Source organism: Pituophis catenifer, unplaced genomic scaffold (genome assembly GCF_029215685.1).
Source record: "Pituophis catenifer annectens isolate HBS135680 unplaced genomic scaffold, rPitCat1.0.hap2 SCAF_2, whole genome shotgun sequence".
Lineage (NCBI taxonomy): Eukaryota > Metazoa > Chordata > Lepidosauria > Squamata > Colubridae > Pituophis > Pituophis catenifer.
In genome coordinates, this window is record NW_027256882.1 from 33,282,859 (window position 1) to 33,298,701 (window position 15,843).

At 40.8% G+C, this 15,843-nt stretch overlaps 1 protein-coding gene across 1 annotated transcript; it reads right to left on the reverse strand.

Annotated features, from left to right (window-relative positions):
- Window positions 1-3,407: 3,407 nt before the first annotated feature.
- Window positions 3,408-11,695, reverse strand: LOC139312082 (E3 ubiquitin-protein ligase TRIM39-like). The gene is made up of 7 exons (XM_070936604.1): window positions 11,282-11,695; window positions 9,889-9,984; window positions 9,173-9,403; window positions 7,908-7,930; window positions 5,992-6,110; window positions 5,151-5,183; window positions 3,408-3,922 (listed from the first exon to the last, which is right to left on the reverse strand). The coding sequence occupies exons 1-7, from the start codon at window positions 11,693-11,695 to the stop codon at window positions 3,408-3,410; spliced, it is 1,431 nt and encodes a 476-aa protein (XP_070792705.1).
- Between the last annotated feature and the right edge of the window lie 4,148 nt (window positions 11,696-15,843).

Below are 15,843 nucleotides of genomic sequence, written 5' to 3' on the forward strand. Positions count from 1 at the left end.
TTTCGCGCCTTTCTCTGCAAATCAGGTGGCCGCCTTTGGGCTTTGCCCAGGCAAGAAACTGGGATGAATTGTTCCTGCTCTTGCGGTCAGATCCCCTGGCTTCTTAAAGGAAAAACAGTCTTTTAAAAAGAACAAATTAGAGAATGCCAATTGATCGTAGCATTCTGTTAAAGGGGGAAACAGATTTTAAAAACTGGGGAGAAGCAAACATCCTTGGGACGGCCCCCGGTTCAATTATTGATCAAAGCGTCCTGCTAAAGCAGAGGTTGGGAACCATGGACGCTTTATGAATTGTGGACTTCAACTACCAGAATTCCTGAGCCAACATGGGAAATGCTTTTAAAAAAAACTGGAAGGAAAGAAATCTTTATGGGACAGGATGGAGTAAACTTGGAATGAAACAGACTGGGAGAAACCCTTGATAAAAGCCCAAATCCAATGCTGCAGTTGATAGAATGTCTCAGAGATAAAGGGGAGCAAAGGGTAGAAATTATAATCCTTTCTCTAACTTCTAATATGAATATCTGGCAGAGGAAGAATTGCTTGGATTGCCCCCTTCCCAGCCAGCAAATCAGGAAATGGGTCAGGAAAAGCTCTAAAACTTGGGTAAAAGTCAGCCTGGATCACTCCGTGGAAGGGAGACACAGAAGACTATCTTGTAGATTATGGGATACCGGTATGTAGAATTTGGAATGGGAGGATTTGCTGGATGGAAATCTTAGACCAATGAGCTCCCTTAAGGCAAAAGATGGATAGAAAGAGCCATTAGTAGTCTCAGGCCAACCTAGGACAGGGGGATCCAGGGGGGCCCCCAGATCTGGTGGGTGGAGAACATCTTATCAGCCCTTTGTTCAAGGGCTTTTGGGGGAGGCTTCCTTAGTCATAATGGGGTTCCGGAGGGAACATGGACATTTCCAAGCCCCTTCCTTTATCTTGCTTGTTTGGTGGTGGCACTCAGCTCCATTTAGTTGCCCAGACTGCACCCCACACAGGATTACGGAATCATTAAAAGAATATATATATATATATATATATATATATATATATATATATATATATATATATATATATATATATAATATATATATTACGTGTCTCTTGTCTTTATTTTTACAAATAACTCAAGGTGGCAAACATATCCAACACATCTTCCTCCTCCAATTTTCCCCACAACAACCCTTGTGAGATGGTTTGGACTGAGAAAGAATGACTGGCTCAAAGTCACCCAGATGGCTTTCGTAGCTAAGGCAGGACCTGAACTCACAGTCTTCCTCTTCCTACCTTGGTGCCTTAACCACTTAACTGGATTTGACTCCCATCTCAATATCGAAGTCACTTTTGGGGTGCTTTAGATTGTTGACCCCGGTGACTGCCTGGATGAATCTCCCTGCATTGTTCTTGGCAAGGTTTCAGAAGTGGCTTGCCATTGCTTGGTCCCTAGGGCTGAGCGAGAGTGACTGGTCCAAGGCCACCCAGCTGGATTTGTGCCTAAGGCAGGATTAGAACTCATGATATCTAGCTTGATTTCTTAACCACTACACTAGATTGCCCTTTTCTTTTACAGTTGCTCAATAAAAGGCAGAGTAGTTTAAAGCAAGAGGGGAAAAGAGTGTTATTGTCAAATAATGTATTTATTTAATACATTTAATACATTACAGAATTTTACAATTCTATTAACAATTCAATTTGAATTTAGGCTTGAGCCAAGTGACACATTTAGTCCACATAGCGCTCACATCTCCTATCTTTATAACATATGGTATGTTTTGTTTTTGTCTACTGTCTACTGTGCATTTTGTTTCTAGGTGTTACATTGAATAATCAATGATTGTTTTATCGTCACTCTAAAATAGAAATAATGTATCATGTTGACAGAATACAATCAAGTAAAAATAAATTTATCGACATAAAGTTGCAAAGGAAGGAATTAAAATCCATAAGAAACGTATAAAATTAGAATCCGTGTTACAATCAATAATCTGAATGTTGTAGATAACTGAGTTAGTTACGTATAAAAAGACATAAGCAAAAAAGACTAGAATTTGTATTTTTTTAAAAAAACTATGAGCCTGTAAAGCTTATATTGAGTCTAATATTTCCTGAAGCCCTGCTAGGGGCTTGTTCAAATTGTTCGAATTGTGTATATTTCAAACGAAATATAACAAAGTGGAGGAAAGAAAGAAAAAGCATGGAAAGATTACAGAATGTATTGAATTATTGGAAGCTAAACTATCATTAAAGGCACACGGTGGCTAGTGGCTAAGATGCTGAGCTTGTCGATTGAAAGGTCAGCAGTTCAGCAGTTTGAATCCCTAGTCCCGCTAACAGGGTGAGCACCCATTACTTGTCCCAGCTTCTGCCAAACTAGCAGTTTGAAAGCACGTAAAAAATGGAAGCAGAAAAATAGGCACCACCTTTGGTGGGAAGGTAACAGCATTCCATGCGCCTTTGGCATTCAGTCATGCCATCCACATGACCACGGAGACGTCTTCGGACAGCGCTGGCTCTTCGGCTTTGAAAAGGAGGTGAGCACCGCCCCCTAGAATCGGGAACGACTAGCACATATGTGCGAGGGGAACCTTTACCTTTACCTTTAAGCTATCATTGTGCCAGCGTTCCAAGTAATGCACATATTGAAAGCAGAACTCCGAAGCATGTAGATTCCTCAAAGAACAGTTTTATTGGATACCTCATATTGGCACAACTGGTGAAAACCGTCTCTGAAAGTTCCCGCTCTTTTCACCTAATTAAAAAAGTGAAAGTTCCCCCTTTCCCCAAATCATCAGTCACACTGTCCAATCAAGAAGCTGGCCGGTTACTTGGTTACTGCTCTTTTCCTCTCTCTCAGGTACCTGTTGAAATGATCTTGGTTCCCACAGAAAAACTGTCTGTTTTGGCTGCCAAACTCCCCCCCACACACACACACATCTATTTCCCCCCTCCCTGTCCTCTCTTCTGCTTTGTGGCAACACTGAAGCCGTCAAGATAGCCTCAGACAGGTTCGCAGGGTTGACACATTGATTGCAACTAAACAAGCATGATATCTAAATGGGAGGGAGAGCTGTGACAGAAATCTAAATTCATGATTTATGGGTTTAGCTGTAAGACAAGTTATCTTTAATATTAATACCCTTGAATACATGATGCTAAAGCCTATAAAGCTGATATAGGGCACCTCATTTTTTTTTATTCAGATAAATAGAAATGATGGTCAGACTATTCATTGATTGATTGAGCAATTCCTTCCATTTATAAGGCCACCTAACCACAAGCAACTCAGTGTGGCATCCTACATTAAGGAAAGTATAGCAGCAAAAAGCTAAGGAACTTCTCCTTTGAAGCTTTCAGAGATCACCGCTTGCTAAATAGGGATTTTTCCAAAGTTTTGCCTATGGAAATCCCCTCTTTTAGGGGAGTGTCAGGCAGGCACCATCATCCAAGTAGAAAGAGGCCAGAAGGGTCTCTCCAACCAAAGAAGCGTCCGAGAATGTATAGAGCAGAGCTGCGGTCCTGGCATCAAAAAAGCTCACTTGTCCCCCTTCGCAGTTGAGAGAGATGCGGATCCTCATGGGCTCCTCAGTCAGGATCAGTTCAGAGCGTACTAATGGAGAGAAGATCCTGTATTTCCCTCTCCATTTCCTAACCTGCCACTGCTTGGTCTGCCCATCAACATTTATTACGTTCACTTGCTTTTTGGCAACCCCTACACCCCATCCTGCTGTATCTCCTACCATAACTTCCCAGAAATGTCTCCCTGTTGAGAACTTCTGCCAGCCAAGGACATAAGGATTATATACAAATCTCATGGGGTCTGGGACAAGAGATATTGGTTTAACTGGCTTATGTCCTTTGACGCTTTTTCGATCTTCGGAGATGTCAAGGCGGAGAGGATGGGCTGTGTCTGGATCCAGAATTACATTCTCTGTAAGGGGGAGGGGAAGGGAAGGGAAGGGAAGGGAAGGAGAACAAGAGCTTCAGCTGCAGGCCTGGTTTATCGTGACCAAGATATCAATCCTACAGCCTTCTCTCTGAGTTCCGTTTCTAATCACTCCCTCCAGGAATGGAAGATTCACTGCTTATTTAAACAGCACCTAAGCATTGCCTAGTTTTTTCAACCTCTTTATAGTGATTCACCTCCCTTCTAGCATCCTTGCACAATTCTGCTTAGCTTCCATCTTGCAGGTGAGAAGAATTGGGTTGGGAGTGAAGCAGTGGTGGGTTGCTCCCGGTTCGGTCCGGTTCTTGCGAACCAGTAGTTCGCGGGAGGCTCCACCCACCCATCCGGACATCATCATGGACGATCTGCACATGTGCAGAAGCGTGCGCGTGCAAGCAAAACAAGCGTGCACGCTCCTGTTGCGAACAGGTAGCAAACGTAAGTGGAACCCACCCCGGGAGTGAAGAGAGGTTGGCTTTGCTTTCAATGAGTTCCTGGAAAGACCAGAAACTGGAGCTTTAATCCAGAGACCAGGCAGACAAGAGGCTGCCATGTTTCAATTCTGAACCGGCAGAGTCACAGGGATCGTGCCCAGAGGTAACTTGGGGCACATGATGGAATGTGAGGAAGTTCTACCCTTTTCCCTATGACAGGCCTGTCAAACTGGCAGCCCGTGGGCCAGATGCATCATGTACAGGCCACACCCACACCGGCTCCACAAAGGCAAAAAAGTCGCCATACGTCACGTGACACGATCGAGTTTGAAACCCATGCTCTACTAGCATCAGGATACCATGAACAAAAGGAGGGGGGGATCTTGCATAGGAAACCTCTGCTTTCATCAGCTTGATGGCCCTCAAGATGGAAACAACCCTAGTGCTCCAACTTTACTATTTGCTTTGACCCCAGGACCTAATTTCTCTGCTCCCAAAGACCTGGTCTCTCACCAATTTATAGTCAGGCACTAAAATCAAGAGGATTCTACATTCTTTTCAATACCAGCCCATATTTTCCCATTTGTCCAGATATTTCATTCTACACCAAGACTGACTTCAATTATCTAGATTATGTTTACTGGATCTTTGTAGTCTTTTAAGATATCTAATCTTATACCTGTTTCATTGTCACACTATTATATTTCTCTTTAACTTACTGGCATCAGAGCTTAAAATAGCAAGCGACTGAGATTCTTATAAATTCTTATAATATTTACCTTTCTGTAGATGAAATCCACTTTCCAGAGTATCTAGGGAAGAAAAGGGAGGGATTCAGCATCTCATCACTGGAATTAGAGCAACTGAAAGACCACCCTCAGATACCCTGGTTTGCTTTCCTTGGACTCAAAACAGGAAATTAGGAATAAGCTACAAGCCAGAATGTCATTGGTGAAAAGTCGCCAATGACATTCTGGCTTGTAGCTTATTCCTAACATGCGACTGCCTGACGGCTCCTGGATTGGAGCTGAAAGGCGAAAGAGAGCAGAATGCCCCCTCCCACATGTTGGGATAGACCAGGTGTCTCGATAGAAAAACACTTAATCTTTCCCCTGGCTCAAGCTGATGAAGGGAGAACTTGTGGCTCAGAAGTTAATTCAACTGCCTAACATGCAGGAAGCCCAAGTTTGAATCTGAGTAAGGCAACCGTCATAAATATGAACCAGTTGCCAAGCATCTGAATGTAAATCACATGACCGTAGGGATGCTATAATGGTCATAAAGTGTGAAAAATTGTCGTAAGTCACTTTTTTCAGTGCTGTTCTAACTTTGAATGGTCCCTAAATGAACTGTGGTAAGTCAAGGACCACTTGTAAATGGTCAACTATGACTAGCTAATGGCGAGTCCCATTTTTAGGTAGCACGTGAAAGAAACCAGAAAGCTCCTCTTCCCCTCCTGATGCCAAGACAGAAGGCCTTTCCCCAGAGAAATGAAGGTGTCTCTTTTGCTGATCCTGAAATTGATCCCTCATTGATCCATGTGACACCCAGAATCTTTCTTGGATGCTCTGGGATCAAAATGTCATCCAGCTGTCATCCACCTCGACAGCTGTTTTTTACCTCTCAGTTTTTTCATGGCACTTTTCAGAAGCACAGTCATATCACTGTGATCCCAGATTGTCCATTTCGGCTCTAGAAGTAAATCCACCGGATTCTCATATGTTTCCTCAGCCTGGTACCTGGCAAGACAAAATAGCAGAATAACAGAGTTGGAAGGGACCTTGTAGGTCATCTACTCCAGCATCCCCCCCAACCACCCAAACAGGAGACCCCACATTGTTTCTGACAGGTGGCAGTCCGGCCTCTTCTTGGAAACTTCCAGTGATGAAGCTCCCACTACTTCTGGAGACAAAGCTGTTTCATTGGTTGATTGTCCTCAGTCAGAAAATTTCTCCTTATTTCTAAATTGAATCTCTCCTTGATCAGTTTCCATCCATTATTCCTTGCCTGGCCTTCAGGTGCTTTGCAAAACAGATTAACCCTCTTCTCTCTGTGACAGACCCTCAAATATTGGAACATTCTGTTGTTTTCTTGTGTTGCCCTGTCCTTGGATCCTAAGTACCTGGTAAACTGATGGTAAATCAGCACTCCTGTTGACTGACAAGGGCCCTGTTTCCCAGGCTTCAATCAATTCTCTGGCTAGCTATTCAAATATGGGCACTCTGGCAACCCAGTGGATCCTGACCCAAAACTGCACTCATCCACCCTCATCAAGCTAAGCAAGATATCTAGTAGTGGCCACTTCAGTTTTCAACTCTCTACACTTTACAATTATTGTGAATCTCTTGGAAATAAATAATGGATTGTATTTTACCAAATTTGAAAATGGCTAATAGAGGTGAGATAGGTAATCAACCTAGAACCGTGATGGCAAACCTATGGCATGCATGCCACAGGTGGCACATTGAGCCATCTCTACGAGCATGCAAGCCAACGCCCAGGTCAGCTCTACCGCGCCTCCCGCCAGCCAACTGATTTTTGGGTCTCTGCCGGGAGGTGCACATGCATGCATGGGGGTGGGGGGGTTGCGTGCACATGTGGGGGGCACCCCCCATATTTGATCCTAGGAGGCTGCAGGGAGGACTGCTAACACCAAAACAGGGGTTGCGTGCATATGTGCAGGGGCAGAGGTCACACGTGGGGTCATGCGCGCATGCGCGGGGGGAGTGCGGGGGATTTAAAAATGCAATAAAAAGTTAAAAGTGATGCAATGAAATTTAATAGAGACAAATACAGTTACAAATAACCCTCAGTTTATGAATATTTGTTAGCAACCAGTTACAACAGCTCTCAAAAAACTGACCTACAACCGTTTTCACACTTAACATCTGTCACAGTGTCACTGTAATCACATTTCGGGTGATTGGCAACCGGTGTGTATTTATGATAGTTGCATTACTTGGAAGAGCTTACATCCTACAATGATACCATCAAACATCTGTCTCTTCTTGGGAAGGACTCAATAGATGGATAAAAAGGCAAATTCAGTCTAAACCTCTGGCTGAGTTTGCAACCAACATAATAATTGATCATAATAATAATAGTAATTTTATTTCTATACCGCCCTTCTCCCGAAGGACTCAGGGCGGTGTACAGCCTATTTAAAAACACAAAACAAAACAACGATTAAAATTTAAAATCATTAAATAGATTAGGCTCCAATTAAAATCCCAGAAATTTAAAATACCCCAATTTAAAATTATTATGTTGATAGCCCGGCCTGGCGGAACAACAGGGTCTTCAGTGCGCAGCGAAACACCCGGAGGTCGGAGCGTATTTCAAATCAAATATTATCAAATATTGCTAATTGTATTGTGTTGAAGTTATCTGAGGAAATGTCTAAAAAGCCCTGAAATACAGTACGCAATCTTTACATTACAATACTGCTAAACACAAACAGAACTTTCCAAAATAGGAAAACTGCTGGAGGAGCTGCTGATCTCTGAGACTGTAAAGAAAAGGGTGGATTTACTTACTTCTTCAAGATGCTTCCAATGTCCTAAAAAATAGAGAGACAAAGCATTGAAAGGAGCCATTTCCTAGGCAGAAAATTAAATACACACATACACAAACATAATAAAACATGATAGCAAAAAGAAAAGACTATTTGAAAAACAAGAAAATGCATCAATAGGATTAAAAAAATCTCCTGCATCTATGCATCCAGAATGAAGGCACTTTGGAAAATCCAGGTGGTTATAATACTTTGAAGAAGGTGATCAGTGTTGGGTTTCTCCTTGGCCTGGAGATTAAAGGGAGGCGTACAAAGAACACCCACCACCATATCCCCTAATAGGGGATAGGAACCTCAAATTGGGAAGAATATAGACAGTGACCAGTACTTTGAATCCTTGCTTTTTGCATGGCCTGCTTTTTCCGAATTACATTATGCATCCCTAATATTAGCCATTACAGGTAGTCCTTGACTAAATAGTTCATTTAGTGACCGTTCAAAGTTACAACAGCACTAAAAAACTGATTTATGACCATTTTTCACACGTAAGACATCCCCCATGGTCACATGATAAAATTCAGCCACTTTTCATATTTATGACGGTTGCAACATCCTGGGGTCATGTGTTCATCATTTGTGACCTGACAAGCAAAGTCAATGGGGAAGCCGGATTCAGTTAACAATTGTGTTACTAATTTAACCACTGCAATGATTCACTTAACAACAGTGGCAAGAATGGTTGTAAAAAATGAAAGTCAAAAAAGTATTCTGTGGCAGGACTAAAGCAGTCTATCCCATTTCATCATTGATACAAAACTCTAAACACTGTTTCATACACAATAATATAAGAAAGATGCTGAGGCCCTAGAAAGAATGCAGAGAGCAGCAATAAAGATTCATTATTTGGAATCTGGAGGCCAAACCATACAATGAATAGCTAAGGGAACTTGGTATGCTTAGCCTAACAAAGAGAAGGCTTAGAAGAGACCCTACAGACATCTTCCAATAATTGAAGGGCTCTCATAGGAAAAAGTGGTGGAAGCTTATCACAAGGAGATCCAACATAAAATAAGAAAGAATTTCCCGACAGTGAGAATTATATATCAGTGGAACAGCTTCCCTCCCAGAGTTTTGGGTGCTCCATCACTGGAGGATTCCAATAATAGATTGGACAACCATTTTTTCTGGATGGTATAAGGACTCCTGCCTTGGGCAGAGGATTGGACCAGAAGACCTCCAAGGTCCCTTCCAGCACTAGGATTCTATGATCTCAACTTCCTGACTGACCTGTAAGAGTTTGCTGGCTGGCTGTTGAAGCTTCTCTTCTATCTCCTGGATGAGATGGTCAAGAGAGCCCAGTTCCTCCATGTGCTTGGCCAAACCCTTCTCCTTTCTTGCCATAATATCCTTCTCCGTTTCTTCCATTTTAGTCAATAGAAGCTTCTCCCGTCTTTCTAACCAGAGTTGTAGCTCTCTGAATTCAGCCACTACATTTTTTTTCACTTTTTCAATGAGATCCTAGAACAAGAAAGAGAAAAGACGTACTTTTATTTTATCTTAATTGTTTTACTTAATTATTTTTACTTTTATTTTAATTGTTATAATAATTAAACAGTTTCCTTGAAGAATCCAGAAAAGGGATGAGAGAATTTCCTAGGGAGAAAAAAATACCCCTTTGACACCAACAAGCACAGGCAGGAAAGTTTTCTAAAAACCAAACATAGGCTTCAATTTAAATGATCTCTCATGAAAATTTTCTTGGCAATCAGGGATTCCAAAAAAGTAGACAGAAAACTGTTTTGAGTTCACATTGTTTCAATAAGATGAAACATGTCACCATTACATCCCAGTCGCCACATTAAGAACAAGTTCTAACACCGTCTTTATCTTGAATTTTAAGTCAGAACTTGTACTTACAAACAGGCTGACTATTATTAAAGATGGTGGATGGGGTTCTCCTTCCCATTAGCTCAGAAGCTCCTCACTGTTGGATCAATACTTACAAGCATCTCCTGCACTCTTTGCTCTGTGTCTCCTTTGTATGTAGCTATTTTTTCTTTCTGCTCCTTCTGAGCCTTCAGGCAATCTTCCACCTTGATCTGAAGAGAAAATACAAGTTTTGAGTTTCTTTTCCCTAAAGAATTACATCGGAGGGAAGACCCAGTTGGAAGATAAAGGATATTCAATTGTCATAAATAAATGGAAGTAGGCAAACGTCCATATCAGGTGACCATGGAATGCCTGCAATGATCACAAGGGTGAAAACTCTTATATTACTTTTTTCATTGTCATTCTAACTTTGAACAGTCACTAAACAAATGGTTCTAAGTCGAGGACTCCCTGCAAGGGCATTCAAGTGAGCTGCCTGAGTCTCCTGGTTGCTGTCATCCCAGAAGCATCACTGAGAAATGAACGTTTGGCCTGATCCAGCAGGAGTGTTTTTTGGGATCTGCACTCAAGATTTTGGAGGACTCCATGACAATTTTGCTCTAGAGCAAATGTGGAAAAGAAGCTGGCAAAGGGAGCCTATTTCTCCCTACATGCAATTTCTGTTACTAAGCAAGACAGGGACACTGCAACCATCATAAATACTTGCTGGTTGCCAATTGTCCCAATTTTGATCAGTGACTACAGGGATGCTACAATGGTCATATGTGTGAAAACAGTCATATGTCACTTTTTTCAATGGTGTTGTAATTTTGAACAGTCACTAAACAAATGGTTGTAAGTCGAGGACTATGGTAAATCTGTCTTCAAAAAATTGCAGGCACAGAGCATAAAGCAGGAGGTGAAGGTCTCAGGTTGGAATTAGGAAAGTTTGTTAAAGGAATGGCGAGGCAGAAAGTTGCACATTATGGAATAAGACCAGTAAGGAATGGTGGGGCACTGCCGCCTAGCAACAAGAAAATTACAAGAAAGTTAGAAGGACTCCATTAGAAGGATTGCTAGCTAAGGCACATAGACATAAACTTGGGTAACTTCTAGCTTATTATAATAATAAAACACACCCCTTTTGATAAGGAATCTTATTAGCATAAAATATGCAATCTATCAAGGAAGAGGTTAAATTAGGCCAGGACAAGAGATCAAAAGAAACACCTATCAAGGAACCAATGAGTGATTCTTAGGGTGTTAACTTCCTTAATCTAAACTGTATAATATTTGTATTTGTATATGTTGGGGTCTTGGCTCCTTTAGCTGCTGAGACCCTTTTGCTGAAGTACTTCAATAACAGTCCCTTGAATCTTCTCTTCAGTCTCGTTCTGATTGGCATCTGCGCCAGGTTAAACCCAGGTTGCGGACAACAGTAAAAGCAAGTAAATTGGTCCAAGGATTGCCAGGAAGACCAAGGATCTGGATGCCCCTCCAAAGCGATTCCTCCTGGCTGATTCCTACCTGGTATTCCTGGAAAGCCTCCTCTGCTGGGATCACCGAGTGGCCCTTGTGCTCTCTGGATCGGTCGCAGACCACGCAGATGAGGGTCTCGTGGTCCTTACAGAAGAGCTTGAGGGGCTCCTGGTGCTTCAGGCAGAAGCTCCCCCTTTCCTCGCCCGGATGGCCGCCGCATCGCCTGGCCACTTCCGCCACCCGCGCCAGCTGCCTGTTGGGGAGGAGGCTGCGGGGCGCGAAGGTCTGCCTGCATTGGGGGCAGGAAGCCTCCAATTCCGACGTCTCCCAACTGCGGGTCAGGCAGCCCCGGCAGAAGTTGTGGCCGCACTGGGGGATGAGCACGGGGTCCTGGAAAAAGTCCAGGCAAATGGAGCAGGTGGCTTCTTCCAAGAAATCCTGCAAGGACGCTTCAGCCGCCATCGCCGCCTCCTCCGCAGGGAAAGGAAAGAAAAAGTTAAGTTTCGTGCCTTTCCCCGCGAATCAGCTGACCGCTTTTGGGCTGCGCCCAGGTGAGAAACCGAGATGAATTGTGGTTGCTGTTGCGGTCAGCTTCACTGGCTTCTTAAAGGGATGCCCCCCCATTATTACTATTGGCCCAATCAGCTCGTTAAAGGGGGGGAGTTTTTAAAAACGGGGGAGAAGCAAATATTCTTGGGACAGACCCCCAATCAACTGATCCAAGAATCCTGCTAAAGGGAAAGATATTGAAAAATCCTGGGGAGAAAGAAACATCCATGGGACTGATTAATCATCAATTATTATTCAGCCAGCCACTTGTTAAAGGGGAAAATGTTTTTTTAAAAAATGGGAAGAACGAAACGTTTATGGGACAGAAACGGAGTGGAGTAAAGTTGGCATGACAGAAACTGGGAAAAACCCTTAATAAAACCCCAAAGCCAATGCTGCAATCGATGGGATGTCTCACAGATAAAGGAGAATGTAGAAATTATAATCCTTTCTCTAATTTCTAATATGAATAGAATATTAGAAGACTTGCATGGACTGTCCCTTTCCCAGCCAGCCAATCAGGAAATGGATCAGTAAAAGCTCTAAAATTGGGCAAAGACCATTGTCCCCCCTGTTGTTTGTATTAACATTAGAAGTACTAAATAGAAGTATTAGCGAAGACAAAGACATAAAAGGAAAGAGAATTCAAAAGGAAGAATATAAATTGCAAGCGTTTGCGGATGACCTGGTTTTTATTCTTGAAGATCCATTAATATCAATTTCTACACTGATAGATAAAATTGGAGAGTTTGGGAAAGTAGCAGGCTTGAAAATTAATAAAGATAAAACAAAGATTTTGCCAAAAAATATGCTAATAAAACAAAAAGAAGAATTGGTGGAAATATCAAAGATGCAGGTCACAAACAAAGTTAAATATTTGGGGATATATCTGACAGTAAGATGTAGTACACTTAAAGAGAATAACTATAATAAGCTCAAACAACAGATTGGAACAGACTTGGCGAAATGGGAAAATCTACAATTATCATTGATTGGGAGAATATCAACTATTAAGATGAATACTGTATTTTGCCTAGAATTTTATGTTTGTTCCAGACAATTCCAATCAGATTGGGAAAAGATTATTTTGAAGAATTAAATAAAATAGTGTTAAAATATATTTGGCAGAGAAAAAAAGGCAAGGATAAAATCAAGGTTACTACAATATGTCAGAATGAGAGGGGACTTTGGTTTACCTAATTGGGAACTTTATTATCAAGCGACAAGTTTGATGTGAATTAAAAAATGGATAATGTTAAGAAATACTAGATTATTGAATTTAGAAGGACATGATTTGTTGTTGAGGTGGCATGCTTTTTTATGGTATAAGGGAACAAAAACACGGGTATTTTAGAAGACATTACATACAAGAGGCTTTGTTATTAAATTGGGAGAAGATTAAAAACAACACTATTTGAAAATTCCAATCTGGGTATCAACAATTGAAACATTTTCACACTCAGTAACATTTAGAAGGGAACAAATTGTTAGATATAGTGAATTATTGGATGGAAAGGGTGAATTTAAATCGAAGCAAGAATTGGAGGAACAAGGTTTTAAAATGAATTGGTTTTCTTATCTGCTAATACATGCTAGATATGATGAAGATCATAAGATAGAAGGTATTAACAATATTTTGACTAATTTAGATAAAATTTTAACAGGTTCTGATGATTATGTAATTAAAAAATTATATGGTTATTTACTAGAGGTGAAATTGGAAGAAGAACAAGTTAAAGAAACAATGATAGCATGGGGGGGAAATTTGGTTATGGAATTGATTTAGAGAAATGGCAAAAATTGTGGTCACAAAATTATAAAATGACAATGTCAACAGCATATAAAGAAAATTTGTATAAGATGTTTTACAGGTGGCATCTTCCCCCGACAAGAATAGCCAGAATGTTCAAGAACAAATCTGAAAAGTGTTGGAAATGTCATCAGATACCAGGCTCATATTACCATATGTGGTAGACATGCGTAGAAGCCAAAAAATATTGGACTAAAATCCACAAAATGGTTGGAAAAAATGACAAAGAAACATATAGACTTTAAACCAGAGATATTTTTATTAGGAATGGTGCCAGAAACATACAACAGAGAAGTGAGATATTTGATTGTGTCAGATGTAAATGCCTTATTCTCTAATGTGTAAATAGTATATGAACGGGGTATCAGGGGTTAATTTATTCTTCACTTCTTAATGTATTCATAATTCACCACTCCCATATCTAGCTCCACCCATTGTATATATAAGGAGCTGTATGCACCCATTTTCCTTGCTTCTATCTGTGAATATTCAGTGAATATAGAATGCCTAATGTAAATAAAAGAAGAAATATTTAAACCTTTAACTCTTACTAAATTTATTGAGTCTGATCCTGAAAATATTGCAACAGATTGTAAATGTATTGACAGCAGCTAGAGTTATGTTTGCTAAAAATTGGAAAAATGAGAGGATACCAACGCAAGATGAAGTCATTAAAAAAATCATGGAATGTGCTGAAATGAGTAAATTAACACTTGAAATTAGAACAAGAAGAGAAACAATACTATATGATTTGGGATTTATTCTATCGATGGTTAGATACTAAAACATGGAATTGAAATATGATATATAAAATGTATTATAATATAACGTGAAAAAAATGTTTTTTCTCTTTTTGGAATGATTGCCATTGTTAGATAACAAATGAGGTTAATGATACAAAGATATATACTGGGTTGACAACATGAGAAATTAGATAATTAGTAAAAATTGAACATGAGGATGAAGCACAAGAGATTTGTAACCGATCGACACATTGTTTGTAATTGTAATGAATGATGGGACTTTTTATGTTTTGCTTGTTTGTTCTAAAAATTAAAAAAAAAATCAAAAATAAATAAATAAATAAAATTTGGAATGGGATCATTTGCTGGATGAAAACCTTCAAGTTTGACCAATGAGCTCCCTTAAGGCAAAAGATGGATAGAAAGAGCCATTAGGAGTCTCAGGCCAACCTAGGACAGGGGGACCCATTGGGGGGGGGAGGGAATCTGGTGGGTGGAGAACATGTTATAGGCCCTTTGTTCAAGGGCTTTTTGGGGAGGCTTCCTTAGTCACAATGGGCTCCCCAAGGGGACATGGACACTCCCAAGCCCCTTCCTTTATCTTGCCATTTCAGAGGTGGCACCTCATTTATGGAATGTCCTCCCCAGAGACCCTCAGTTGGCACCCACAGTGGCCTCATTTTGGCACCAGGTGAAAACTCTTCTCTGTTGGGAGGGAGGGAGGGGAAGGAAGGAAGGAAGGAAGGAAGGAAGGAAGGAAGGAAGGAAGGAAGGAAGGAAGGAAGGAAGGAAGGAATCACTAATATGACTGAGGCTACTATAGTACTACTAAACAGATTTAGGGCTGGAAACTATAGAGACCTAATTTCCATAACATTCACATCTAAATCTCTTTTTAATATCCCATATTTATGTTGCAGGAAAACCTTCAACCTAGGAAGATTTAACATTTTATCATCTAGTGTGTTAAAGGGAAGTACTGTATAGCAAAATCCTATCTAATTTTTTAAAGTCTGTATTCTAACTAATAAAATCACTGAAAACATTTCTCTATATCTTGCTGTAGCATCCTTTTTTTTACACTAATGGACACTCTTCCTAACTAACTTCTTGTCCCCAACTGGGGTCTGAGCCTGGTGCCGAGGGCAATAAAGGATGCCAGACACAAGGTGCAGGTTTTGATTGCTTTTTATTGGGGTACCCCAAGGAAAAGGGCTCCTGGCCAAAATTCCAAGAGAGCCCAGAACAAAGGATTAAAAAAGCTTTATACATTTTCACTAAAGAAGGCGGCGGAACAAGAGGGGATAATAAGAAATATCATCTAATAAACATTTTACTAATAATTCTACAATTTGTTCTATTGGTCTCTAGCTGTCCCTATTCCTAAGCCTTGGCTAATGAATGCCCCAGGAGTTATCTAATACATCTTTTAGTTGCTGCAGGCCATCTCTATTCCTAACTTTTAGCTGAGGTCTGCAAGTTGCCTAACTCTTGTTACTTTTTACTAA